The 25702-nt window shown below is 51.7% G+C and overlaps 7 protein-coding genes across 7 annotated transcripts; all 7 read left to right on the top strand.

Annotated features, from left to right (window-relative positions):
* Positions 1 to 2840: 2840 nt before the first annotated feature.
* Positions 2841 to 3950, top strand: FPOAC1_014124 (uncharacterized protein; the record flags this gene model as incomplete). The annotated part of the gene is made up of 4 exons (XM_044858446.1): positions 2841 to 3250; positions 3298 to 3469; positions 3517 to 3722; positions 3767 to 3950. 4 exons carry the CDS (start codon positions 2841 to 2843, stop codon positions 3948 to 3950), a joined length of 972 nt encoding a protein of 323 aa, XP_044700562.1.
* Positions 3951 to 11715: 7765 nt separating this feature from the next.
* Positions 11716 to 13410, top strand: FPOAC1_014123 (uncharacterized protein; the record flags this gene model as incomplete). Its single annotated transcript, XM_044858445.1, has 1 exon — positions 11716 to 13410. One exon carries the CDS (start codon positions 11716 to 11718, stop codon positions 13408 to 13410), a length of 1695 nt encoding a protein of 564 aa, XP_044700561.1.
* Positions 13411 to 13457: 47 nt separating this feature from the next.
* FPOAC1_014122 (uncharacterized protein) lies at positions 13458 to 14495 on the top strand (the record flags this gene model as incomplete). Its single annotated transcript, XM_044858444.1, has 1 exon — positions 13458 to 14495. One exon carries the CDS (start codon positions 13458 to 13460, stop codon positions 14493 to 14495), a length of 1038 nt encoding a protein of 345 aa, XP_044700560.1.
* A 1046-nt stretch (positions 14496 to 15541) lies between these two features.
* Positions 15542 to 16338, top strand: FPOAC1_014121 (uncharacterized protein; the record flags this gene model as incomplete). Its single annotated transcript, XM_044858443.1, has 2 exons — positions 15542 to 15622; positions 15673 to 16338. 2 exons carry the CDS (start codon positions 15542 to 15544, stop codon positions 16336 to 16338), a joined length of 747 nt encoding a protein of 248 aa, XP_044700559.1.
* A 1816-nt stretch (positions 16339 to 18154) lies between these two features.
* Positions 18155 to 19369, top strand: FPOAC1_014120 (uncharacterized protein; the record flags this gene model as incomplete). The annotated part of the gene is made up of 4 exons (XM_044858442.1): positions 18155 to 18343; positions 18388 to 18658; positions 18800 to 19137; positions 19193 to 19369. The coding sequence occupies 4 exons, from the start codon at positions 18155 to 18157 to the stop codon at positions 19367 to 19369; spliced, it is 975 nt and encodes a 324-aa protein (XP_044700558.1).
* A 293-nt stretch (positions 19370 to 19662) lies between these two features.
* FPOAC1_014119 (uncharacterized protein) lies at positions 19663 to 23593 on the top strand (the record flags this gene model as incomplete). The annotated part of the gene is made up of 8 exons (XM_044858441.1): positions 19663 to 19764; positions 20040 to 20603; positions 20653 to 20783; positions 20818 to 20984; positions 21052 to 21641; positions 21689 to 22433; positions 22591 to 22861; positions 22915 to 23593. The coding sequence occupies 8 exons, from the start codon at positions 19663 to 19665 to the stop codon at positions 23591 to 23593; spliced, it is 3249 nt and encodes a 1082-aa protein (XP_044700557.1).
* Positions 23594 to 23837: 244 nt separating this feature from the next.
* FPOAC1_014118 (uncharacterized protein) lies at positions 23838 to 24213 on the top strand (the record flags this gene model as incomplete). Its single annotated transcript, XM_044858440.1, has 1 exon — positions 23838 to 24213. A coding segment is annotated over one exon (376 nt), but the record flags the coding sequence as incomplete, so codon positions are not given.
* Positions 24214 to 25702: the final 1489 nt, after the last annotated feature.

The raw sequence follows: 25702 nt of genomic DNA, 5'->3' as shown, positions 1-25702 counted from the left end.
CATGCAGTACCCACCTGCCGGTCATACCCACCTACCGGTCAGCGAAAAAAGAAATTCCCCATACAAAATGTCCAACTTCGCTTGCACAGTGCTTGGCCAAAATTGAAGTTATTTACATGGAACAGATTGTGTCTTACTGAGAGTTTCATGTTGTTTCATATTGGCATGTTCATTTGTATTTTACACAAGCAGTTTGGTCGCATGGCACTAATGTAAAATTCTCTCTCGAATGTTCTCCCCCTTCATCACCCAGCCTCCCGAAATTTCATCAAACTTTTATCTGTAGCAGCTTCCTTTAATCGCCTTGAAAATGCCTCAACAGTCTTATACAGAGAATGATGTCATTGAAGCTATACTGGATGTTACAGATAATCACCTCTCGCAGCACCAGGCCGCCCAGAAGCATGGAATGCCCCAAACCACTCTGTCTGACCGATTAAGAGGCCTACCGTCAAAGTCCGAGGTCACCCAACCTGCCCAGCTGTTATACAAATCCCAAGAGGCTAGATTAGTTACATGGATACTTCGACAAGAGGCCTTGGGCTATGCTCCTTCCCACAGTCAAGTTCGCGCCACCGTAGCTGCCCTGTTGAGACAGCAGGGCCGGGAAAGGCCTATCGGTGTACACTGGCTAGCCAGGTTTATTAAACGCCATCCAGAGATCGATACGAAGGTAGGAAAACGCCAGGAAGCTGCAAGGTTCAATTCTTTTACCCCAATGGCTGTCAATTGGTACTTTGATATCCGGGAGAGAGAATATGGCTGGATCAAGCCTGAGAACACGGTTAATGTTGACGAGGGCGGTATCATGGCTGGATTTGGTGAGTACTGACCACTTCTGATACAAGACTTACCAACAAATTGCAAATCTAGGTTTGGATTCCTTGGTAATTGGCAGTAGCGATCCCAGGAGGAAGGCCTTCCTCAAAGGCTCGCAGTCCCGCACTTGGACTAGTTTTATCGAAGCCGTCACTGCAGATGGCCGTCTTCTAAAGCCGGGAATTATCTTCAAGGGCAAAGAACTTCAGAAGCAGTGGTTTATTGATGAGTTTAACAAGATCGCCGACTGGTATTATATCACGTCCGATAACGGCTGGACAGACAACCATATCGCGGTCGAGTGGCTCAAAGAGGTTTATCTGCCCCAAACTCAGCCAGCAGATGAGTCAGATGCAAGGCTTATAATATTAGATGGCCATGGGAGCCATGTATCTGTGGGTGTCTACCTGTTCTCGATCAGAAATACCGCTGACTGAAAATCCAGGATGAGTGGATGGCCACGTGTTTTTGAACAACGTATATTGCTGTTACCTGCCTGCACATTGCTCTCATGGCCTACAGCCACTGGATAATGGTGTTTTCAACGCATCCAAGGCTGCATATCGAAAAGAACTCCAAAACTGGCAAGCCTGACGGATTCTGCGCCGGTGGACAAGGTCAACTTCATCAAGGCTTATGCCAAAGCCAGGGAAGTGGGTATGACGAAGAAAAACATCCTTTCGGGCTGGAGAGTGACTGGAAACTGGCCGATCTCACGACGGAAAGCGCTCATGCATCCTGAGATTCAGCCAGACAAGAAGGAAACGACGCCTGGATCAGACGGCCACAGAGACGGGCAAGTCGACTCTGATAATACGCCAAAGACCAGCCGTCACATCAGAGACCTGGGGAAGAACAAGAGCCCCTCTACCAGAAGGCGGTATTCTGTGATATCAAAGGGTTTGAAGCCCAAGAGTCCAAGATCGCCTCTTTGAGCACCAGAATAGCCAGCCTGGAGGAGGAAGTTGGCCGGTTGAGTAGAGGTAAGAAGAGAAAGGCGGTACCGAACCCCAATAAGAAATTTATGACGCTGGCAGAGGCTTTAGCGGCTGGTGACACAATTTCAGGAGCCAAACGGAAGCAAATTGAAGCGGGGCGGGTGTTGCTGAGATGTGATCGAGGTGGGAGGGATGGAAGAGGATGAGAGGTCATATTCAGGGAGGGAAGAATTAGGTGTCGTACGCACCCGCACAGGGCGTGAGGTTAAGAGACCTAGAGAATACTAAAATAGATCCAATTTTGATCTGAACTCCAGTGATTAACTTATTTTTAATATTTTTATTAAATTTTTCCCATGAGGTTACAAACGCGCATTATGTATGGGGATTTTTTTCGCTGACCGGTAGGTGGGTATGACCGGCAGGTGGGTACTGCTGTTGAACAGTAGGATGGCCGCACGGGGTATCGTGTGACCTATCGGTCAGCTGTCGGCGACCCTAGACCCATTCAGGAAAGCATAATAAGCAGACCCCTCTCCAAGGAAGGCGGGGGGGGAAAAGTTGAACAATACACATACAATTAAGGACATCAAGGCGCACGCGATCCGTTCAACAACTGCATGGTATACCGTGCCGAGGACATGGCGGACGAAGATAGGCCCGGGTATCGATTATCGAAGCGGCAGAGTGAGCCACTCGACGAATTAAGTGAAATTGTCGAAGCATATGTCGATGATCCGGATACGCAGCCGTTGGATGAGGACCGAGTGGACAGGTTGGTATTGCGGGTCGTGATAGCATTATTAGACCACCGTTGTCACAGACCAAGACCGGACCTGCCTACCCTAGAGCTACAAGTGGGTTAGATCACGTGGCGATACGTTATCGCTGAGACTTTAGTTCACCGACTAGATAGATCCTGAACGTAGCTCCTCGAGCTACGTCTTGTCAATAGTCTGATCCGCCTGCAGTGCCTATCCGTAGCAATAGATCCCGTTCCGCCTGAAGCGTTCCCCGTTCACCTGTATTCCCGAGACCAGCCCGTGACACTACGTAGCTCCTACCGTTTGGACGCCGAACGCAATGACCGCTAGACCGCTTCCTCCGTTCCTGCCAGATGGCGCAGACTCCTTCCGAGCCCACGCCCCCGAGCATCTCGACGACTGGTTCGAGTACTTCAAAAGTGTCTACACCTACGCCGAGGAAGCCCAGAACCGTATCTCTCACCTCGAGGACCAGCTCCAAGCCGACCAAGAGAAAATCCAGGATCGAGAGCATACCCTCCAGCGGATCGCTAAAGAGCGCGACGCTGTACAAATCCAACTCGAATATGTTGAGCAACAGACCAAGAGAACCTTGAAAGAGAAAGATGACGCCCTCTTTGAAGCCCGCCTGGCCGAACGGCGTGCCCTCGACGCCGCCCGCCCTACCGTACCTATGCCCCGCGAGACCCCGAGACTAGCATACCAGCTGAGCTTCTTACAGCGGCTCCTGTGGGAACGACTTCTCCGCCTCCTTCCCGATCTGCCGAATCAGCCAGTCTTACCGAACGACTACCCGACCCTGACAAGTTTGAAGGTGACCGAACCGACTTGCGCCGTTTCGTCTCCCAGATACACTCCAAACTAAAAGCCAACTATGACCGATTCCCGACACGCCTTGCCCGAATGTCTTATGTAACTGGCCGACTCAAGGGACGAGCTTATGCTCAGGTTTTACCGCATATTAAAGCCGGGGAATGTCAACTCCTGACTACCAGGATATTATCAACTTACTAGAACGCGCCTTTGGAGACCCGAACCGTATTAATAATGCCCGTGCCGAACTGTTCCGCCTCCGTCAAGCCCACAAAGATTTCAGTACCTTCTTCGCCGAATTCCAACGCCTTGCACTAGAGGGAGAAATGTCGGAAGAAGCCCTCCCCACCCTACTAGAGCAAGCCGTCTCCCGAGAACTACGCGGGATGTTAGTACATAACCCACCGCCTAGTTATAAATACCACGATCTAGCCGCCTTTTACAAGACCTAGAAAACCGACGACGCCGTTTTGCAACCGAACTACAGCCAGCCCCCGGAGGACTAATGCTCCTCCGAAGGAGTACCCCTGACGCCCAGGAAGAAGTCCCTGTCGCCCCTGAAGGGGAAGAAGCCCCCTGGAGAACCGCCAACCAGCCGAAGACCCCATGGACATAAGCAACCAACGCCGTTATAACCGCCCTAACCAGCGACGAGAGAACAACCAGTGTTTCCGTTGTGGCTCAGCCAACCACTACCTCCGCGACTGCCCCGAACCCGACACACGCCCAACCAGGTTCCGCCAGGCCGCCTTCGCTTATAGCCCCAACCGCACCAGCCAGCCCCTGTCTCCGCATTCGCCCACATCCAGCCGCGCCAGTTCCCGCCGATCTAGACACTCCCGAGGACGCCAGGAAAACGGGGTAAGCCTGTCCTAAGTCGGCGCCAGGCTTCCACCTCCGCACCTACTGTACTGAAGATCAAACTGTCCGCCGCCTCCGTTCATGGAATCCCGATTGAGAACGAGAACAACCAACGTTCGAACCTGATGATACTGCCTGCCAGTCTTAATGTGGCTGGAAGAGAACCAATTCCGTCCTACGCTATGACCGATAGCGGAGCGGAAGGAAAAGGGTTTATCGACGAGAGCTGGGCTAAGTCCCAGAACCTGAAGTTTAGACCCCTGAAGAGAACCTTCGAGATTGAGCAGTGTTCGACGGGCGACCTGCCGAGAGCGGGAGTAAGGTCGCCTACTACGTCCGCGCCGGACTCCGCATTGCCGATCACGAGCAGAAGAGCATGATCTTCTACGTGACCCAGTTAGCCAGCTACCCTATTGTTCTGGGAATGCCTTGGCTGAAGCAACACGACCCGCAGGTGAGCTTCGCGGCCCACACGTTCACATTTAACAGCCCGTACTGCCAGAAATTCTGCAACACTCCAACCAAGCCTACAAGGATTAAGGCTTTACAGACCGTCCCGAAGAAGTTTATACGCCAGATGAAAGGAAGTATCCCACCAGCCTTAGAGGGAAAGGATATCCTTCCGGTTTCCCTGCGAACCGCCCAAATATACAGCCAGAAGGACCGTTACCGCCTCTTTACCGTCACCCTAAAGCAACTGGACTACCTGCTTAAGCCTAAGCCAGAGGCATTCGTGCTGCCAGAAGAACTTCGAGAGTTCCAAGACGTGTTCTCGCCTAAGGAGGCAGAGAAGTTACCACCGCATCGATCTGGTGACCACCACATCGAGCTAACCCCAGGAGGAAAACTGCCGTTTGGACCCTTATATGGAATGTCCCGGAACGAACTGACAGCCCTACGAGAGTGGCTAGACGAGAATCTGCGTAAGGGATTCATCCGCCCGAGCTCATCGCCTGTAGCCTCCCCGGTACTATTCGTTAAGAACCTGGCGGTGGTCTACGCTTCTGCGTAGACTACCGAGCCCTGAACAACATTACGGTTAAGGACCGTTACCCGCCGCCCCCGGATCAAAGAATCCCTGAATAACCTGTCTGGTATGAAATACTTCTCCCGTATTGACATCGTGTCGGCCTTCAATAATCTGCGCATCAAGGAAGGTCAGGAGTATCTGACAGCATTCCGCACCCGATTCGGACTGTATGAGTCACTGGTTATGCCCTTCGGCCTAACAGGAGCCCCCGGGACCTTCCAGCGGTACATTAATAACGCGCTGAGGGAATACCTGGATATATTCTGCACTGCGTACCTGGACGATATCCTGATCTACAGCCGGACCCGAGAAGAGCACGTCGAGCAATTAAAGATGGTGCTTGAGAAACTGAGAGCTGCAGGGTTATTTGCAAACCCAGCCAAATGCGAATTCATGGTTAAGGAAACCAAGTTCCTAGGCCTTATCGTGGGACGAGACGGCATCCGAATGGACCCTGCAAAGATCGAAACTGTTAAGAACTGGCAAACCCCGACCTGCCTGACCGATGTACAAGCTTTCACAGGATTTGCGAACTTCTACAGGAGGTTCATCCGTGACTTCTCTAAGCTTACAGCCCCATTGAACCACCTGACAAAGAAAGATGTACCGTTCGTCTGGGACAAAACCTGCGAAAAGGCGTTCCGAGATTTGAAGGGAGCCTTCACATCAGCACCAATTTTACGCCCCTTCGACTGGACAAAGGACGTAATCCTGGAGACAGATGCCTCTGACTATGTATCCGCCGGCGTACTGTCGCAATACGACGATAACGGAAGGCTACACCCGGTAGCCTTCTTCTCCAAGAAGCATACATCTACTGAATGTAACTACGAGATCTACGATAAGGAACTCATGGCTATTATTCGCTGCTTCGAGGAATGGAGACCCGAACTGGAGGGGGCACCCTCACCGATAAAAGTGATCACGGATCACAAGAACCTGGAGTACTTCACAACGACGAAGTTACTCAACCGACGACAAGCCCGCTGGTCTGAGTTTCTGTCCCGATTTAATTTCCAGATCACGTATCGACCTGGGAAACAGGGAGTTAAACCCGATGCCCTGACCAGGAGGTCAGAAGATCTCCCTAAAGAGGGGGATGAGCGCTTAGCGCACCAGAGCCAGGTAGTGCTGAAGAAAGAGAATTGGCAACTTCCGCCGCTACGAGTCCGGAGAGCCCGCATCCGCCACCCACTACAACGGAACCAACCCGCACTAACGCCCGAGGAACCATCGCTCTCAATAGAGCTACCAGAAGAGATCGACCGCCTGCTGGACGAAGGATACCAGACCGATGAAGATCTGCAGTCGATACTGCAAGCCCTGAGGACCGATGCACCGCGACACCCGAAGATCACGCTTGCAGAGTGCAAGATCGTCCAGGAACGACTGTTGTACCGAGACCGCATCTACATCCCGAGCCACGACCCTCTCAAGACTGCCCTGCTGAAAGCCTGCCACGAACACCCTATAGCAGGACACCCAGGCCGTGCCCGCACTTACGACCTGCTCTCCCGAGATTACTACTGGTCCGGAATGCTGGCTTATATCGAACAATGGGTTAAGAACTGCCATACGTGTCGAAGAGCCAACCCAGCCCGAGAAGCGAAGCAAGGTGTATTGAAACCCTTGCCTATCCCTGAACGAGCCTGGCAGCATGTGTCGATGGACTTTATCACACACCTGCCGCCCAGTGAAGGAAACGACGCCATCCTGATTATAGCCTGCCGCCTGACCAAGATGAGACATATTATCGCATGCAAAGGAACCTGCGATGCCGAAGACGCAGCCCATTACTACCTGAAGGAAGTGTGGAAGCTACATGGGCTTCCACAGACTATAGTATCAGACCGAGGACCCCAGTTCGTAGCAGAGTTCTGGCAGAAGCTCACCAAACAACTGTCGATCAGCTCGCTACTATCCACCGCTTACCACCCTGAGACCGACGGACAGACTGAACGCCTGAATGCTGTGTTGGAACAGTATCTGCGAGCCTACGTATCATACCTACAGGACGACTGGAACCGATGGCTCCCCTGGCTGAGTTCGCAGCGAACTCCCTGAAATCCGAAACCACCGGCGTATCTCCGTTCTTTGCAAACTATGGGTTCCACCCGCGAATGGGCTTTGAGCCTACGATTACAGTCAGAGGAACCCCGGCCACTAGAGACGCAGAACAGTTTGCAAAGACGATGAATGACATCCTGGAGCACCTAAGATCAGAAAGAATTGCCGCACAAGCCCGTTACGAAGCCCAAGCGAATCGACACAGACGACCTGCCCGACGATACCAAGTAGGAGACTCGGTATGGCTAGACGCCCGGAACATTAAGACCCTTAGGCCACAGAAGAAACTGGACTGGAAGAACATCGGCCCGTTGAAGATCAGCAAGGTCATCTCCCCGTACGCCTATCGACTGGAACTGCCCGCCAGCATGAAGATACACCCCGTATTTCACACGAGCTCTGTTAAAGCCAGTTGCCACCAACCCGCTGCCCGGTCAGAACGTAGACCCGCCACCGCCGGTAGAAGCCGAAGGAGTAGAAGAGTGGGAGGTTGAAGACATTGTGGACTCCCGATGGGACAGACGAGGCCGAGGAGGCCCCCAGGCTGAAGTATACCGTGAAATGGGCTGGATATGCCGACCCAACAGAAGTCCCCGCTGCTTACGTGGAGAACGCTGCGGAGATCGTGGCGAACTTCCACAGGAGATACCCTATCCCAGCTGCATGGCGGATACAGCTCTGAATCCAATGGCTTTCCCATATTAAAAAAGACGCTAATGATAATGACGACCTGAATCCATTGCACCCCAACGGATTCAGGTCACCCATAAGTTTTATCAGTAAAATGCATTTCAAGTAGATGCATCGATTTATTACTTTGAGGGAAGCTTATATATGGCTTGCCAGCCTATCCTAGCTGCGCGGCGGATTCAGCTCTGAATCCAATGGCTTTCCCATAGCAAAAAAAAAAAGGCGCTAATAAGAAATGACGACCTGAATCCATTGCACCCCAACGGATTCAGGTCACCCATAGGTTTTCATCGCTAAAATGCATTTCAAGTAGATGCATCGATTCATTACATCGAGGGAAGCTTATATCTGGCTTGCCAGCCTTCGAAAGTCATTTTTGCGGCATTGCGACCCGTTTAAAGATGGAATTAATTGATCGATTGAAGTTGAAAGAGACCAGGGTAAAGCGAGACGTATTAGTCAGCAACCCCAGTTCGAGGGGCCCCATAGGGACACGCCTAGGCGCGCCTCCACTCCTGAACGCGTAGGCGTGCGGATTATGTCAGCCCTCAATTTCGCCCAAACTCCACTGTCGCGGTTTTCACGGGCTGCACCCATTACTGCTTTTGCTCGTCACAACTGTAGTCCCCAGGTGCGGGCTTCATCATGGCCCAAGCGACGTTTCCTGATGATGTGCTCCCGCCAGAGGGTACATACGATTCACGAGAGGCTCTGCTCGCCGCTATCAACAAGTGGGCAGCACCGAGAGGATACGCGTTCATAACTGGAAGATCTTCACGATCAACTAGCGGCAGGCAGATTATCACCTACGCATGCGATCGATGGTGTCGTCCGCCTAGCGTGTCAAAAGATCGCCAGAGTAAGACTACTACGCGAGGAACCAATTGCCGGTTCTCAATTATCGCAAAGGAATCCCTAGATAAGGCGACTTGGTCTTTAAGGCATCGTCCGGACAGCCGGTTTCATTTACACAACCACGAGCCAAGCTGGCACAAATCGGCCCATCCAGTCCATCGGCAGCTCTCCGATGCAGACAAGTCGACAGTCAGCCGCCTTACGAAAGCAGGAGTAGCGCCAAAGGATATCAGGACTTATATCCGCCAGAATTCGAACACTATTGCAACGCAGCAAGATATTTATAATCGTATCGCAGATAGCAAACGAGAGCTTTGTGAGGGTCAGAGCACTATACACGCCTTTGCTAACCAACTGGATAAGGAAGGGTTCTGGAACCGAATGCGGCTTGATTCGGATGACCGAATCACAGCGGTGTTATTCGCCCATCCAGAGTCATTGGCGTACCTTCAGGCCTACCCAGACCTGCTTTTCCTCGACTGTACATATAAGACAAACAAATACGGGATGCCACTGCTTGATATGATTGGCGTCGACGCCTGCCAGCGATCGTTCTGTATAGCCTTTGCATTCCTCAGCGGCGAGACTGAGCAGGACTACATATGGGCCTTGGACCGGCTCAGGTCCCTGTATGAACTCTGCCATACAAGGCTTCCATCGGTTATCCTAACAGACCGCGATAAGGCTTGTATGAACGCCGCAGAAATCTGCTTTCCATCCTCAATTTCACTCTTGTGCCTATGGCATGCGAATAAGGCAGTCCTCCGTTATTGCCAGCCGACATTCGTGCGCCACCAACAAGGATCAGAGGCCTACCAGCAAGGTCTGGCCGATTGGAATGAGTTTTTCAATCACTGGCATTCGATCATGAAGTCACCGGATGAAAAGGCATTTAATCAGCGCGTGCAAGAGCTTGAAAGGCGCTACTTACCACAATACATTAAAGAGGTTAACTATATCAAGGCCAATTGGCTCGATCCGTACAAGGAAAGGGTAGTGAGGGCTTGGGTTGATCAACATCCTCATTTTGGTAATGTAGTCACCTCGCGGGTTGAGGGTATCCATGGGCTCCTTAAGAGCCACCTCAAGAAATCCACGCTAGATCTCTTCGAGGCTTGAGGGCTATGAAGCATGCGCTTCTCAATCAATTAGCCGAACTGCAATCCAACCAAGCCAGCCAGCAAATGAGAATACCAATCGAGCTCTCTGGATCACTATACAGTGCCATACGTGGCTGGGTATCTCACGAGGCTTTACGCAAGGTGGAAGAACAGCGGAAGCTGCTCCTAAAAGAACACCTGCCCATTTGCACCGGTGCATTCTCCAGATCTCACGGCCTCCCTTGCGCCCATACTCTCAAGGCTCTACAAGAACAAGATCAGCCCCTTCGCCTGGAGCATTTTCACACACATTGGCACCTCAATCGCCATGGTGTTCACCGGTTACTACTGGAGCCTCAGCATCGACCCGATCGGATAGCCACCGGTTCGAGTACTAGTAGAACACAATCAAGCACCCAGAGAGCCAAGTGCATTCGAGGCAGTTCAGGCAACAGCACGGCCAAAGGCACAACCTAAATGCAGCAGATGCCACCAGATAGGTCATACAATGACTTCAAAGACATGCCCTCAACGATACGAGGAGCTTTTGAAGCCACCAGCACCGTCGGCGCAGGCAAGACCATTGTCGACGAGATCTTCATCAGTATCATCCTTGCACGCAGGAGAAGCTCCAAGACCAACGTCTTCGGGATCATCAGAGCAGGCAGAGTCAGTGATAGATAGTGCCAGTTGCATTATCGTCAGTCTCGACGGCGCGGACAATATGGTGCCGGCAGCATCATCAGCAGCACCACCGGCACAGACAAGGATAATGCCGACATCAAGGTATGATGATCCTCGGGCTATCTATCAGAGATATGTTGCTGCTCGAGATGCTTGGTACAAGGTGCAGCCTCGTGGCAGTATTAAAACTAACCAGCAGTATCGGAGGGCGCTAGGTCTACCTCTGCGGTACGACAAATCTAGCTATCAATGGTGTCTCGATTGGAAGCAGATGGGTAAGCGCTGCGATACTCCAAACGGCTCCAGAGATTGGACTAAAGAGGAGATGATGGCCTATCTAGATTGGAGCAAAGCGGAAGATGACCGTGTCGAGGCTCAAGTAGCTGCGGAGATGGAACGCAGCCCTTTTTCCAGTAGAAGAGGTATGCATGATATCTGGGAGGCGGCAGCAGTAGATAGTGAGGCCCAGCAGGTCATCCATTCCGGTAGATAATTAAGAATTCATAACCGTTTAGGATCATAGTATTCTAAAAAGTAAAAACTGCATCAGAACTCGGAATTTCGACAGTGGAGTTTGGGCCAAATTGAGGGCTGACATAATCCGCACGCCTATCCCAGCTGCATGGCGGATACAGCTCTGAATCCAATGGCTTTCCCATATTAAAAAAAGACGCTAATGAAATGACGACCTGAATCCATTGCACCCCAACGGATTCAGGTCACCCATAGGTTTTCATCGCTAAAATGCATTTCAAGTAGATGCATCGATTCATTACATCGAGGGAAGCTTATATCTGGCTTGCCAGCCTTCGAAAGTCATTTTGCGGCATTGCGACCCGTTTAAAGTTGGAATTAATTGATCGATTGAAGTTGAAAGAGACCAGGGTAAAGCGAGACGTATTAGTCAGCAACCCCAGTTCGAGGAAGGATTATATTAGCATTCAACTCAAGCCCAGCACTAAGAGCTAGATAAGGTTTAAGGTTTAGTATCACAGCAACAACAAAAGCAAATATAAGAGGGGTATAAATAATATCAATAAATAGGCATAATAATAACATTTCAACCACATTAGAGGACATTTAAATAAGTCGAGATGTTGCCATTTATTAAATTACCCGAGTATCCATTTGTTATATGTACAATATGCCATTATGCATATGTCACCAAGGAGGTCGAGCCGCATTTAAAGAAGCATCACAAGGGCATCAAAGCAGCTACCAGAAGAGATATAGCCCAACAAGTGAGGGATATGCCCGGCATGATCGAGGACCGGAGAGGGTTATTGACGTGGCAGAAGCCACCGCCGACGACCGACCCAATCCCATATATCCATCCGCCCACGTCTGATAATTTAGGTTGCAATGAGGAAGGTTGTTTATTTGTGGTCGGCACACCGCGGGGCATGCAGGAACATTACCGGAAAGATCACAGGTGGAGCAATCCCCGAGGAAGAGGCGGAAGTCAGCAGATGCGGAAGATACAGGCTCAGCAGGTCCCATGGCGTACCGGCGTCCAAAGCCAGCGGCTTTTCAGCAACGGGCCGGGTAGTGGTTGGTTCGAGGTCGGGTTTGGAGCACCGGCCACCCAGACACCAGACGAGGCTGCCATGATGGAGCGGGCGGTTTATGCCATGGAGCAGAAGCAAAAGCAGTTCGAGCAGGAGGAGAAAGAGTGCATTAAAGCCGCCAACGCAAAGACAGATGCCAATGCGTGGTTGGAGCGTGTAGGATGGGCCGACCATTTGCAGGGTTTAGATCCGGAAGCCATGAGACAGTTGACGGACCCGGTCGGCGAAGAAGAGCATGTTTTACAGTTGATCCAGGACAGTATCATGCGGGTCATGTTGCAGGCACGGATTACAGCCACGCCCAGCACGGTCGGCAGCCAGGCATTATTCGAAGTACAACGGAAGGAGGTAGACAAGAAGCCGCGGCGGCCATTCGACAACCGAGTCGAAGAAGACACGTGGGCACGGTACACAGCAGTTTGGGTCAAGTTGATATGTTATGTATACCGTGCCGAGACCATGGAGGACAACGAGAGGCCCGGGTTCCGATTAACGAAACGACAGGGGGATACGATGGACGAGTTGACGGAGTTAATAGAGGAGTATGTTGAAGACCCCGAAGCCAATCCATTAGATGAGGAGCGCGTGGACGAGTTGACGCTGCAGGTCGTTATGGCATTGTTGGATCACAGGTTAACGGCAGGTGAATACCGCAGTGGTATTATCAGTGGGTTGGCCGTGCTGGGCATCCGCAAAGACGGTGGATGGATGGATGTGATGGATTACACGCCCATGTATTCAGCCGTGATCAAAGTAGCGCGGGCCATGGTCGTGTATCAGTCGTATCGGGAGAGGAAGGAAGAGGTGGCCCGATTACAGCAGGAGAAGGGTTTAGGTGAGGAAGAGGCCGAGGAGGAGGCGACCAGCATGTTCCGGATCGTGCGTGAGAAGGTGCAGAGGTTCATGACGGTGACATCGAAGGAGACATACGCCGAGCCGACGCCGATGGATTGGATATACGAGGCACGCACGTACGGCATGTATATTCGGTTCAACACGCCAGCAGGCGGAACCGTGGATTGGGATGGCGACCATATCACGTATAGAAAGACACGGTTCCGGATGGCCGCGTTGACCGAGATGTTGCATGCATTGACGAGGGAGGCGAGGGAGCATTTAGCGACGTTGACGATGGTGGAAGACGTGGACCAGTTACCGCGAATCCCGTGGAAGGAGGTGGAGGACGATCACAGTGAGGACCGGATGGGGTATTCATTTTGACCGATGAACGGAACCGCGAGTGGGTAAAGAGAGGTAAGAATTGGGTGATGAACCAGATCACCGATACACAACCGGACGGGCAGGGCCAGGCACGACGCAAGGTGTGGATCGACAACGGCAGAAGGGACGGAAAGCCATTCCAGGCCCGGGCGGTACAGTCATATGGCCAGACATTCAACGGGTTCATGGAACGAATGTTCATGTTGATGTACATGATGAGCCAGCCAGCACGGATACCCGAGATGTCGGGCATCCGGCACCAGAACACCATGAATGGAGGGGTCAGGAACATATTGGCGCACAACGGCATGATGTGCGTGGTCACGTTATATCACAAGGGATTCCGGTTGACGGGTCAGGCCAAGGTGATTCACCGGTATTTACCGCATGCCGTGGGAGAGTTATTGGTGTGGTATTTATGGTTGGTTTTGCCATTTTGGCAGCAGGTTCAGGGTATCGTCAAAGATGCCGGTATCCGCAGCCCGTTCATGTGGCCGGATGAAGTGGTACGCAAGGCAGAAGGCAGTATCGTAGAGGAGAGGGAGGCAAGACGAGCGGCATTGGAGAGGCACAGTCAGAATGGCGGCGGCATGCATGAAGAAGACGATGATAACAGCGGAGGTAGTACAGAGAACCCGCATGACCCCGATAACCCCGCGAACGCCGATGATATTGGGTTCCAGAGCTGGGTGCAGGAGCGGAAGTGGACATCAGACCGGGTCTGTCGAATCATCCAACGGCACAGCAGGCGATTATTAGGCGTGACGTTAGGTATCAGTTCATGGAGGCAGATTGCGATCGCCATAGCCCGTCGGTATTTGAACGGTGCATGTAAAGAGTCGACATTGGATGGGGAGGATGAAGATGACGATTTGGATGACAACCCGGTGGATTTGCAAGCCGGGCACGGAACGCACGTGGCGGGCATGGTATACGCACGCGAGTTGCAGCAGGGATTGTTCAGCACGGCATCGATGCGGGACAAGTTCCGAGCCGTCAGCAGGCAGTGGCACCGTTTGTTCGAGTTCCAGGACAGCGAGGAGAGGGGCGTCGGCCGCAACCCGGCGAAAACGAGCCCCGTATGACACGGAGCGTGAGTATAATCGGATGCAGCGGTTCAGACGATTGCAGCAGGTCGATATTGCCGGTCAGTTACGGCAGATGATGGGGCCGTCGGCGGCGTTCCGTGGTCAGCAGGAGACGGTGATCCGGGCGATCATACGGGGCGAGAGTCCGATTATCCAGATCGCAGGCACAGGTGAGGGCAAGAGTATGTCGTTTTTATTACCAGCATATTGTGCCAACGACAACGGCGGGACGACAATCGTGATCGTGCCGTTGATTTCATTACGGGATGATTTACACGGTCGTTGTGATAAGAGCAAAATCGGGACATATAGTTGGAAGAGCCGCGAGGGACACCAGATTGCCCCAATTATATTCGTGACGCCCGAGTCAGCGGTGACGAAGGAGTTTGGCGATTTCGTAAACCGATTACAAGCACGGTGTGCATTAGACCGAGTTGTAGTGGATGAGTGCCACACGAGTTGTAGTGGATGAGTGCCACACAATGTTGGACAGCACCGCCCGATTTCGACCGCAGATGATGGAGTTGGGTCAGGTTTTGAACGAATGGGGTGTGCAAAAGGTTTTTAACGGCCACATTACCGCCCGGCGAGGTAGAGAGGTTTTGCGAGGTCGTCGGGTTGCCGGCAAGCCGTGTGAAGATATTCCGATCGCCAACATCGCGGCCGAATATTCGGTATAGGGTAGTCGAAGCGCAGGCGACACCGCCACAGCCGAAACGACGTCAACAGCAGGGGGGAGGGTATAAAAATCAGGAAGTCGGGCCGGAAGAGGATGCAGAAGACAGGCAGGTTGTCAAGACGGTACGAGATTGGTTATATCAACACAGTAACGGCCGAGTTATCGTATATGCAAGCACGATCGAACGGGTTGAGCGGTTGGGGAAAGGTTGGAGTGCGATGTATATCATTCAAAAGTAGATACAGCAGTCGGCAAGGAGCAACGATTACGAATGTGGATCGAAGGTGGGCATTTAATTGTGGCGACAAATGCGTTGGGGTTAGGCATAGACGTGCCAGACGTTCGGTTGGTCATACACGCCGGCATGCCGAGTCGATTACGGGATTACGTGCAAGAGAGCGGACGGGCGGGAAGAGACGGTGAGCCGAGTGAAGCAATTGTCGTGGTATGCCGGCCAAAGGGAAGAGAACGAGAGGATAAGGCCGACAAAAGAAGGTCGAGCGAGCACGGGCGACGATAAGCAGCAGTTGGCCGCCGAAAGAGGCGGCGGTAGAGAGGTTTATCAGCGGAAAGTGGTGTCGCCGTGTGGTATTGGATCAGATGATGGATGGTCGATTGGATCGCGCGGGTTGCGACGACAAGGTGGAAGAGATATGCGATATATGCCGGCGACAGAGAGATCAGTTGATGTTTGAAGCGGATATATCGTGGGTTGAGAACGAGGACACAGGTAGTGGGAAAGGCATGGAAATGGCAGATCAATATGGAGGACAGGTAACAGAAGGAGAGATCCAGGCACGATTTGAGCAGGCCGGGCGGAGCATACGATACGAGCAATTCAAGGCGAGGCAAGACGAGATACGCATCCATCAGGAGGTGGAGACATTCGAGCAAGAGTTGGGACATATGGTCGGCCGGTGCATAGGTTGTTTCATGGCAACAGGCGTTATAGAGGAAGATCAATTACACAGGAGAGATGAGTGCCCGTTATGGGACAAGAGATGGTGGGATGACATGGCGCGAGCGGAAGAGAAGTGGCAGAAAAGCATGTTTACAAAAGGGGTCATGGCGGATCATTCCGGTTGTTTTGGTGTGGCATGCCGCAAGCGATTTGCACACATTGGGAGCCGTTGGACAACGATCAAGGAAGATTCAAGTTAAAGAAGGATGGGGTATGTCAATATGCAGGCGTATTGGTATGTGTATGGGCAGCCGTCGGTCGGATGCATCCCGACATAGCAGATGCAGTGGTCGGGGAGTTAGATGCAGCACGAGATTATGAGTGAGTCAGAGGATAAGGTAGTATATGAGAAGGGATTAATGAAATGGTTAGGGAGAAAGTTCATTGGGGGCATTTAGAGACAAATAGGTTATGTCAGGGATTTCATAGAATTATACAGGCAGTGCAGAAAAAAGCAAATAGGAATAGAGTATAGGGAAAGAAAGGGAGATTAGATTAGGATTACATAATATACAGCATGTTATTTACATAGTTTGGGAAGTTGGTTATGTAAGGAGGACAAGCAGGAGGGAGGATACAGGCAAGCGGGTTATATTAAGTAGTGATGAGGATAAAGGAGAATAGTTAGGGGTAAAATGTTTAGAGGGGGGTGATGGTTAGGGGAGGGATGTATGTGATGGTCAGGGGAGGGATATATGTAATGGTTAGGGGAGGGATGTATGTAATGGTTAGGGGAGGGATGAGTTTCAAAAAGTCAGCATGAGATAGCATGTTTTTGGGTTTAGGGCCGAAGACCGCGTAGAGCGCAGTGGCGGGATGGGATTGAAGCGAGGTCAGATAGAGTTTGAAATAGAGCGAGAAGAGATACGGAGGCGGCGGTTCGAGCGATTGCATAGGGCCGATATGAGAGGGCAGTTAAAGCAGATGATGGGCGAGTCAGCCGAGTTTCGAGGGTTGCAGGAGGCCGTAATCCGAACCGTGGTGCGCGGGGATGGGCCGATTGTGCAGATAACGCCGACCGGAGGTGGCAAGAGTTTGACATTCATGTTGCCGGCGTTTTGCACGCCGGACGGCATGACAATTGTGGTGACGCCGTTAGTGGCATTAGAGAACGACATGGAGGAGCGGTGCAGAAAGATGGGGATTGACGGATATGTGTGGAAGAGCCGGGGAGTGCAACGGGTGCATCATTGGTGTTCGTGACGCCGGAATCGGCCGTGACGAAAGGGTTCCGATCATTCGTGGAGAGAATGCATGGGCAGGAAAAGTTAGACCGGGTCATGGTGGATGAGTGTCACACGGCATTGGAGTGGACGAAAACATTCCGGCCGCGGATTGGGCAGTTGGGGTCAGCATTACAGGAGTTCGGGTTACATGTCATTTGTTTAACGGCGACATTGAAGAGGACAGAAGAGCGGTTGTTATATGCACAGTTAGGGTTTGAAGCCGAACGCGTGCGTTTATTCCGAGAACGAACGACACGGCGGAATATTGAGTACCGGGTGGAGATCATTGAGGATAGGGGGAGGGGGAAGGAGTAGGCCGCCGCAGTGGTGGTCAGCGATCGGCGCAGGAAGGCAAGACGATGGAAGCAGAATGGATCAGCAGCAAAGAACAACAAAGGTGAAGAGGAGGATGAGGTTATAGAGCGTGTTTGTGAAGTTGTAAAGACGTGGACAGAAGTAAATCACAATGAGGGAAAAGTGGTTATATATGGAGGCACAATCGAGAGGGTGAAGAAGATCGCAGCATCATTAGATTGTGTTGGGTATTGGAACAAGGCGGGAAGTGCGGAGGATAAAGCAAGATGGATGGAGGAGTGGAGAACAAGTGTTGGGGAAAGTCCGGTTGGATCGTCGCGACAAACGCATTGGGATTAGGGGTTGATGTGCCGGACGTCAGGTTAGTAGTTCATGCGGGAATGCCGCGCAGATTACGAGATTTTGTCCAGGAAAGCGGTCGAGGGGGCGGGATGGAAAGAGGAGCGAGTCCGTTGTCGTAGTGCAGAGTTCATGGATGAAAGAACAGCAGGAGATTTGGACAAAGAGGAGAGAGGAGAGAGATCGAGGCGGGGACAATGGTGTCAGTGAGGAGGGTGCGGTCAGCAAGCAGGCGTATGAGTGGGAGGAAGACGTTGTGGAGTTTGTAGAAGGCGAGTGCCGGCGTGAGGTTTTAGACCGCGAGATGGATGGGTTTATGGGACGGGTAGGGTGTGAAGTAGGTGAAGAAGAGCGTTGCGATGTGTGTAGGAGCGTGCATTGCGGATGGAAGCACAAGTATCAAGGAGAGGTACATCATGGGTCAGCATACAGAGTGAAGAGGAAGAGGAGTTGGCGAGGGCAGCAGCAGCAGTTGAGGCAGATTATGAGAGGAGCAAAAGGTCAATTCAGTGGGCAGAGATGGAGCAGGTAGCACGGGTAATGAAGGAAGCAGAGGACGCGGCAGATTTCGAGGCGGAGTTAGACGATTGGAGCATAACAGGATATCAATCCAGCCAAATTTACACCCAGATAAAATACCGTGCGATTCATATCCGGTTATTCAGCATACATTTATAACCGTCATGGAGCCGTTTATTTATTTGCCCGAATACCCGTTTGCATTTTGTACACAATGCCGCATTGGGTTTGTGGCCAGCGAGATTTGTACATCATATAAAAGTTAAGCACAGCACAAAGACCCGACAGGAAACGAAGCGCATTGCGCAAAAGGTGGCAGCCATTCCAGGTATAGCCAAGAATCAGGACGATTTGAAGAATTGGATATTGCCGCCGCCAACCATCCAGATCAACCCGTACATCCAAGCCCCACGAGACGATGGATTAGGATGCAGCCATTGCCAATACGTAGTACGGGATAAACAGCAGATGCAGAAGCATGGCCGGACCGAGCACGGTTGGGTCAGCCGTCGCAAGAGAGGCGGACAGCAGCAAGCCGTGCCCGACGAACAAGATGCAATGTTGGCCGTGCCGTGGAGAGACCACGTACAATGCCAGCAGGTATGCAATTGGGGCACGGCAAGCGTTGGTTTGAGGTTGGCCGCAACGATGAAAGAGCGACACAGGAGGAGGCCTGGTCTCTAGTCCGGGTGTTGTTCTGGCTGAACAAACACTTGGGGTTAGCGAGATTGTATGGCGGTTGCGGGTCGCACGGGCCATTCCTCAGGACAACGTTCCCCAGGACAACAACGGTGATTGGGTCGAAAACAGACGAACCCCAACCCCAAGTTGACAGGGAACTAACACCAAATACCAATAACAGGCCCAGAAAACAACGAGGGGAGGGAAGAGTTCAATCAATTCTTTACATACAGGTAAATCGTAATTAGTAATTTAAAAATAGAGTTTACATATCACTGTAGCAATAACAAAAGCAAGTCTATTTACATTAAGCCAGATATATTTATATCAGTAGGCATTATCATGATACTAAATAACAACAGTATCATCATCCAGACGCAGCCAGATTTGAATTGTGCGTTTTATATCAGCGGCAGCACCGTTCACTCACCACTACGTACAACCATGAAAAATAATACAGTGGACCAGATAATTCAGCTTTGCGAGCAGCTTGATGTCCTGCTTTGTCTGATCTGCGAGGCAGCTATCAAACCCGAGGTCGATAAGGTAGAGCACCACTACCGCAACTGCCACAAAACTGTTGGAGAGCAGCTACAGGCGGTAATTGCATTCGCAGCATCGTTCTCGTCGTCGGGGTGGCGCCCCGGACACTGCAGGATCCAGCAGACGAGAACATACAACTGCCACCAGATGGAAGCGCGCCGATCCCCGGGCTGAGGACATATAAGGGGTTTAGCTGTAGGGCCGGGGGCTGTCGCTTTCTGACCCGCAACAAGTCGAACTTTTCTACACACGAGACCCGCAACAGACACAGAACGCAGGTGGAAGGTAAGCGCGGACGGGAGTACGTAATGCTTCAGTCACTGCGCAAAGCCCCGCATGCAAGGTACTGGATCGTCAACCCAGCGCGGGGCGCCGAAACCACCGACGCCGATGGCGATCCGGCCACTGAACGCGCTGACGATGGCGTAACTGCTGGGGATGCTCTACTACTGCAGACCGTCCGGGCATGTGAGAAGGATCTAAAGAAGGCAGAGACGGAACGGCAACGTCAGGTAGAGGCACCAGGCGGAGTCGACACCGAGTCGAGATGGGTGCAGTTTATGAAATGGTCGGCGCACTTGCAGCAGAGGGACAAACCGACGCTGTACCAGGCGGGGCTATCACCGGCTTCTGCCGCAGTCGAGCAGCGGATGTGGCCCCGCGAGCGCCGTGAAGCGAACCAGAGGCTACGTGAGCTGACCGAGAGTTTCCGGCGCGAGCTTGGCCGTTGTATGGAGAGGCTGGATAGGGTGCCGGACGAAACGCTCGAGTGGCTCGGCAGCATTGACCAAGCCGGTATCGACCCTGTTCGGCCGAAAGCAGCAGTCAGATACGATGGACAGGTACAGTGCGTGCTGGCAGCGGTACTTGTGCTATTGCGTCCGGATTCAGGCGCTTGGGCGCGATGGGGCCAAGGCAGAGCACGGTATCCGATTTACGGAAGAGCAGTGGAATTCCCTGGCTGACATCGTCCAGCGACTTGATACTGTTGTCGACAAGAAGAAGAGGCAGGGCAGCAGCAGGTCACGAAGGGCAGCAGAGAAGGGGATAGAGGAGAGGAGAAGAAGAAGAAGAAGAAGAAGAAGACCCCGATAAGGAGGCACTTGATGAGGCTGTCTTCGACTTCTGCATCAAGTCGATTAAGCAGAAGCTTGGGAAGAAGCAGTACTACAACCCGCTGCTCCACTTCACGGCTGTACTGGGTGTCAAGGAGGATGGCATGGGTACCGTCCCACACACATACCCGGTTTCTCGCCGGTTTCTTATGGTGCGGGCGGATTCTGATGCTAGAGCACTTCTTTGAGGACGACCCGTACGACTCCGACGACTCGAATTGCGACACGAGCTTTGCGGCTATCGATCGGTTCCAGAAGGGTCATCGCGACTGGCTCGCAACCGGCTCGTATACACCGTTCAGTGCTATTATCCAGTGGATGACGTACGGGAGGGGCTACCGTAATCAGGAAGGTGGGCAAGCGCGGGTGCTATGGGACAGTAATGGCATGACGCTCAACTATCTGGGCGACAAGATCACCGTAAACAGCTTTCAACGGGCAGCACAGGCATTCGTGCGAGAAGCGGAGGGCTGGCTCGACAAGCTTATGGACGGACAATGGAGTCAGATCCGCGAAACAATACGGCTACAGGACATCGCCGATAGCTTGGTGTTTGAGGGCCCAGGGCGGTCATTTGCGACGAACCGGAAGAATGCATGGCTCAAGCCGGGTGCAGAGAAGTTAACGAGGCTGTTGGGCACGACGCTGTGGAAGATCGTCGATGCAGGGAACGGCGGTAGTCGGGTCGAGTGCCGTAAACGGGCGATGGATGAGTATCTTGGCTGGCTGCGGCAGTTCCGGTCAAGTATGTTCCCGGTTGTGCATGTATGGGGAGGGCAGCCCGGGCGAGGTCCGAGGTGTCAACGCTGAAGCACTGCGATACCGATCAGCTGCCGAAGAACGTGTTTGTCTTTGACGGGCAGGTGGTGCTCATCACAGACCGGGACAAAAGCAAGGGATTGAATGGCAAGCAAGGCCGAAAGGTAGCGCGTTTCTTGCCTGAGGGCCCAAGCTTGATGATGGTGGCATATGTCGCATGGCTGCTGCCGTTTGAGAAGGTGCTGCATCGGCTCTCTGGCATTCGAGGCCCGTCCGAAGCGATCAGCCCGTGGCTATGGAAGTCGGCCGAGAAGGGGATCTGGGACACGGCAAAGCTGAGCAAGCAGCTCGCGCTTGTCACAGGTGTACAGATTGGGGTTCAGCTAACTGTTTCAAGCTACCGGCATGTAGCTATTGAGATGGGTCGTCGAATCAAGGGATTAATTGTTCAGCAAGTTGAACTGGAAGCCGCCGTGGCGGACAGCGACGACGAGGCGGCCGATCCGTTAACTGGAGAAGCACACCGACGACCGAAAGTTGAGTATGTATGGGACATCCAAGCGACACACGGAAGTCGAATCGCACGGAATCACTATGCCGTCAATCTTCAATTTCCGAGTCAGTTGCAGCCGGAGATGTTGTCAAATTTCCGGGAGATCAGCCGTCTGTGGCATGAATTTCTGGCCCGAACTGATGGTGATTTCGGTGACAGGAAACGCCGGGCTCATGACGACGATATTATGCCGGTAGTCGACAGATCAGCAAAGAGGCAAAGGCTTGCTATAGACCGAGAGGTACGTATAGTAGCATTTACTCTGCTATTATGTATATACATAATACGCCGGAATTATTGGGATAGATTACAATTGGTGCTGGTACAGAAAAGATGGGGAGTGGCGCTATAGGGTAGGGCGTAAGAATAAGCTTATTATAACTAACACATAACCGCTATCAGCAGGCAACTTCACCGAGACTCCCGCTGGATGGCGACTTGGCCCCCGCTATGAGGATGCAGAGATAGATGCTGGGCTGAAGCGTATGCTAGGCGAAGACGCAGGATGGAAGACGGCGCAGCAGCGCGATGGCATGTACCGGATTATGCGACTAGAGAATGACGGCATCCGGAGCGAGTTGCTTATCGTGGTGCTGCCGACAGGCGGTGGCAAAAGCATTTTATTTATGCTGCCGGCTTTATGGAAGACGAACGAGGCACGGGTGGAGGACCGGTCAGTATTGTGGTTGTCCCGTTTGTATCTCTTGTGCAGGACTTGGTTTCAAGGGCACGCGAGCTCGGCATCGATTGCATGGAATGGAGAAACGATATCGATCAAGAGAGGGATGAACGGCAGCGGGACGCGCGGTTGGTAGTGGTCAGTGCCGATGTGGCCGTGAGCGAAGGATTCACCGCATACGTCGAGAGCATTCGGGGTCGAGGGTTGCTGGAAAGGGTGTTCTTTGACGAGTGTCACACCGCTATCATGGACGTCAGCTACCGAGAGCGGCTAGGGCTGCTAACGGGGCTGCACCGGTTCGGGTGCCCGCTGGTGATGCTTACTGCGACGCTGCCGGTGTCGATGGAGGATTGGTTCCGGGAGCGAATGCTGGCACAGGACGCAACAATCATCCGAGCTCCGACGATGAGGGTGAATATTCGGTACCGAGTGAAGCAGGTAAGGCCGGGGAAGACGGCAATAGAGGACGGAGTGGTAGCTGCAATGAAGGCGATCGAGGAGCGAATGGAGACAGCACAACGCGGAGTGGTATACTGCCGCTCGATCAAGCAGTGTGAGGCAATAGCTGCGATGGTTGGCTGCAAAGCGTATCACAGCAAGCTAACGCGGGAAGCACGAGTTAGTGCAGTGCAAGACTGGGTCGATGGGCGGGACGGTCAGCGGTGGATTTCGCGGCAACGACTGGACTGGGGACCGGTGTCGACATCAGGGGCATCGTTGGTGTAATTCATGCGGGACCGCCGTTTGGACTAGTCGACTTTGTTCAGCAGACAGGTAGAGGCGGTCGACAGAGAGGTGAGGTTGTAGACTCGGTGATTGTGACAGATGGAAGGGCGGGCTGGGCAAACGAGTTCGGCAGTGATATTGATCACATGAACCGTGAGGCAGTTGAATTGTTTATAAAGGGTGAGGGCTGTCGGCGGTTCGTGCTTGGGCGATTTTTGATGGGATTGAGCTTTGTTGTAGCGATATGCGGGCAGAATACTGTGATCGGTGCTTAAGGGAAACTGATAAGGTGAATGGCGGAGAAGATAGGGAAGAAGGAAGGGTTCTGGTGGTTAACCGACTGAAGGAGAGCGTGCAGGAGGAGAGCCGGCGGATGACGAGGCTGTATAGCTGGCTAGATCGAGTGCGGGAGGTAGGATGCTCGGTATGCTTTGTTAAGTGGCACATACACGGGGCAAAGGAGGAAAATAAAGGGAGGATAGAGCATGAGCGGAAGGACTGCAAGCTGCTAAAGCAGAAGGATTTTGATCGATGGCAGGCAAGACTACGGTTTGCAGACTACGAGTGCTGCTGGGAGTGCGGTCTGCCGTATAACTGGTGTAGCGTGGGACGAGTGCAGGGTAAGTGTAGCTACCGTAATAGGATATTACCGGTGGTGATGATGGTGAGGGTTAGTGAAACGGTTCGGGAGCTAGTGCGTGATAGGTTTGGGGTAGATTGTATGGATGAGCAGGTATACCGCGAGTGGATTAAGCGGATGAGGCCGATGTATGGGTTATCGATGACGAACGGGCTTGCAGTGTGGGATGAGATTGTGCAGTATATTAGTAAGAAAGAAAACGGCTATAGTAGAGAGTATATTAGCATAAAAAGGATTATAGGAAAGATATCATGGTATATATGTAAGGAATAGATTGAAAGTGAAATATAAAAACAAGAAATGAATAGGTAATTAATATATCAACTGATATAAGTTTATATATAGAATAAGAAATAGGTTACAAAGTAATTAGATTGTAAAGAATACTTGAGAGATTAGAGGTATATTGAGTAACTATAGGTAAGAAAATAAATATATAGATAAGGTATAAAGTACTAGATTAAGGTTGTATTTACTATAGTAAATTAGAAAAGAAGAAAGATCAAGTAAAGTAAGATATGATATAAAAAGATAAGAGAAAATAGGAGAAAAGGATTTAGTAAATAAGGGTTTATATAAGTAAAAGTGGCATAAGATAGATTTAAAGATATAAGGGGCTTAAGGTTAGGGCTATAGGGAAGGTTAAAGGGTTAGGGTTATAGAGAGGTAGAAGGGTTAGGCTATAATAGAGTAATAGATAAAGGGAAGTAAAGAATGAGAAGTAGGAAATAATATAGAAGGATAAGAGAGATAGAGTTAATAAGAAAAGAAAGAATAAAAGGGTTATAGTAAGAGTAAGAAAACCGCTAATTATAGTAGATTAAAGGTAAGAAATAACGGCTAATTTTACTGGACTAGGGGTAAAGAATGGTTAACCGCTGATATTATTAGATTAGAGAAGTAGGGAATAACCGCTAATTATATTAGACTAAGGGTAAAGAATAACAGCTAGTGGTATTAAGTTAGAGATAAGATAAGACTGGATTAGGGATCGAGAGGAGGCTAAGTGATATATAAAGGAGGATCAAGAAGGGCAAGGTAAGGTTGTAATTCCGCCGGAGGCGCGCACGGCAGGTGTAGCGCGCTAGCGCTGAGGGTTATAACATAGGAAGATAAAAGAACGTAAGAAAACGATACAGTATAGGACAGTGCGCCGTCACACAGTGTACTTTTTCGTTGGATTCGGTCAAAAGCAGTAGCAGGGTTAAAAGGAGCGTTTTTGGGGTGGGTGGGCGAACCCGTGAAAGTCCGCTAACGGCAGGTCGCGCGGCAGCGCGGTACGTTGGGGTAAGGAGCACCATCCGCCGGAGGCGGCGCGCACGGCAGGTGCAGCGCGATAGCGCTGATGGTTAGGTTAGGGTTAGGTTAGGTTAGGTTAGGTTAGGTTAGGTTAGGTTAGGTTAGGTTAGGTTAGGTTAGGTTAGGTTAGGTTAGGTTAGGAGCAATACGCAACTGAACGAAGTACAATT

This window comes from Fusarium poae (assembly GCF_019609905.1).
Source record: "Fusarium poae strain DAOMC 252244 chromosome Unknown contig_9, whole genome shotgun sequence".
Taxonomy (NCBI): domain Eukaryota; kingdom Fungi; phylum Ascomycota; class Sordariomycetes; order Hypocreales; family Nectriaceae; genus Fusarium; species Fusarium poae.
Note: the sequence above shows the minus strand (reverse complement) of the source record. Positions and strands in the feature narration are given on the sequence as shown.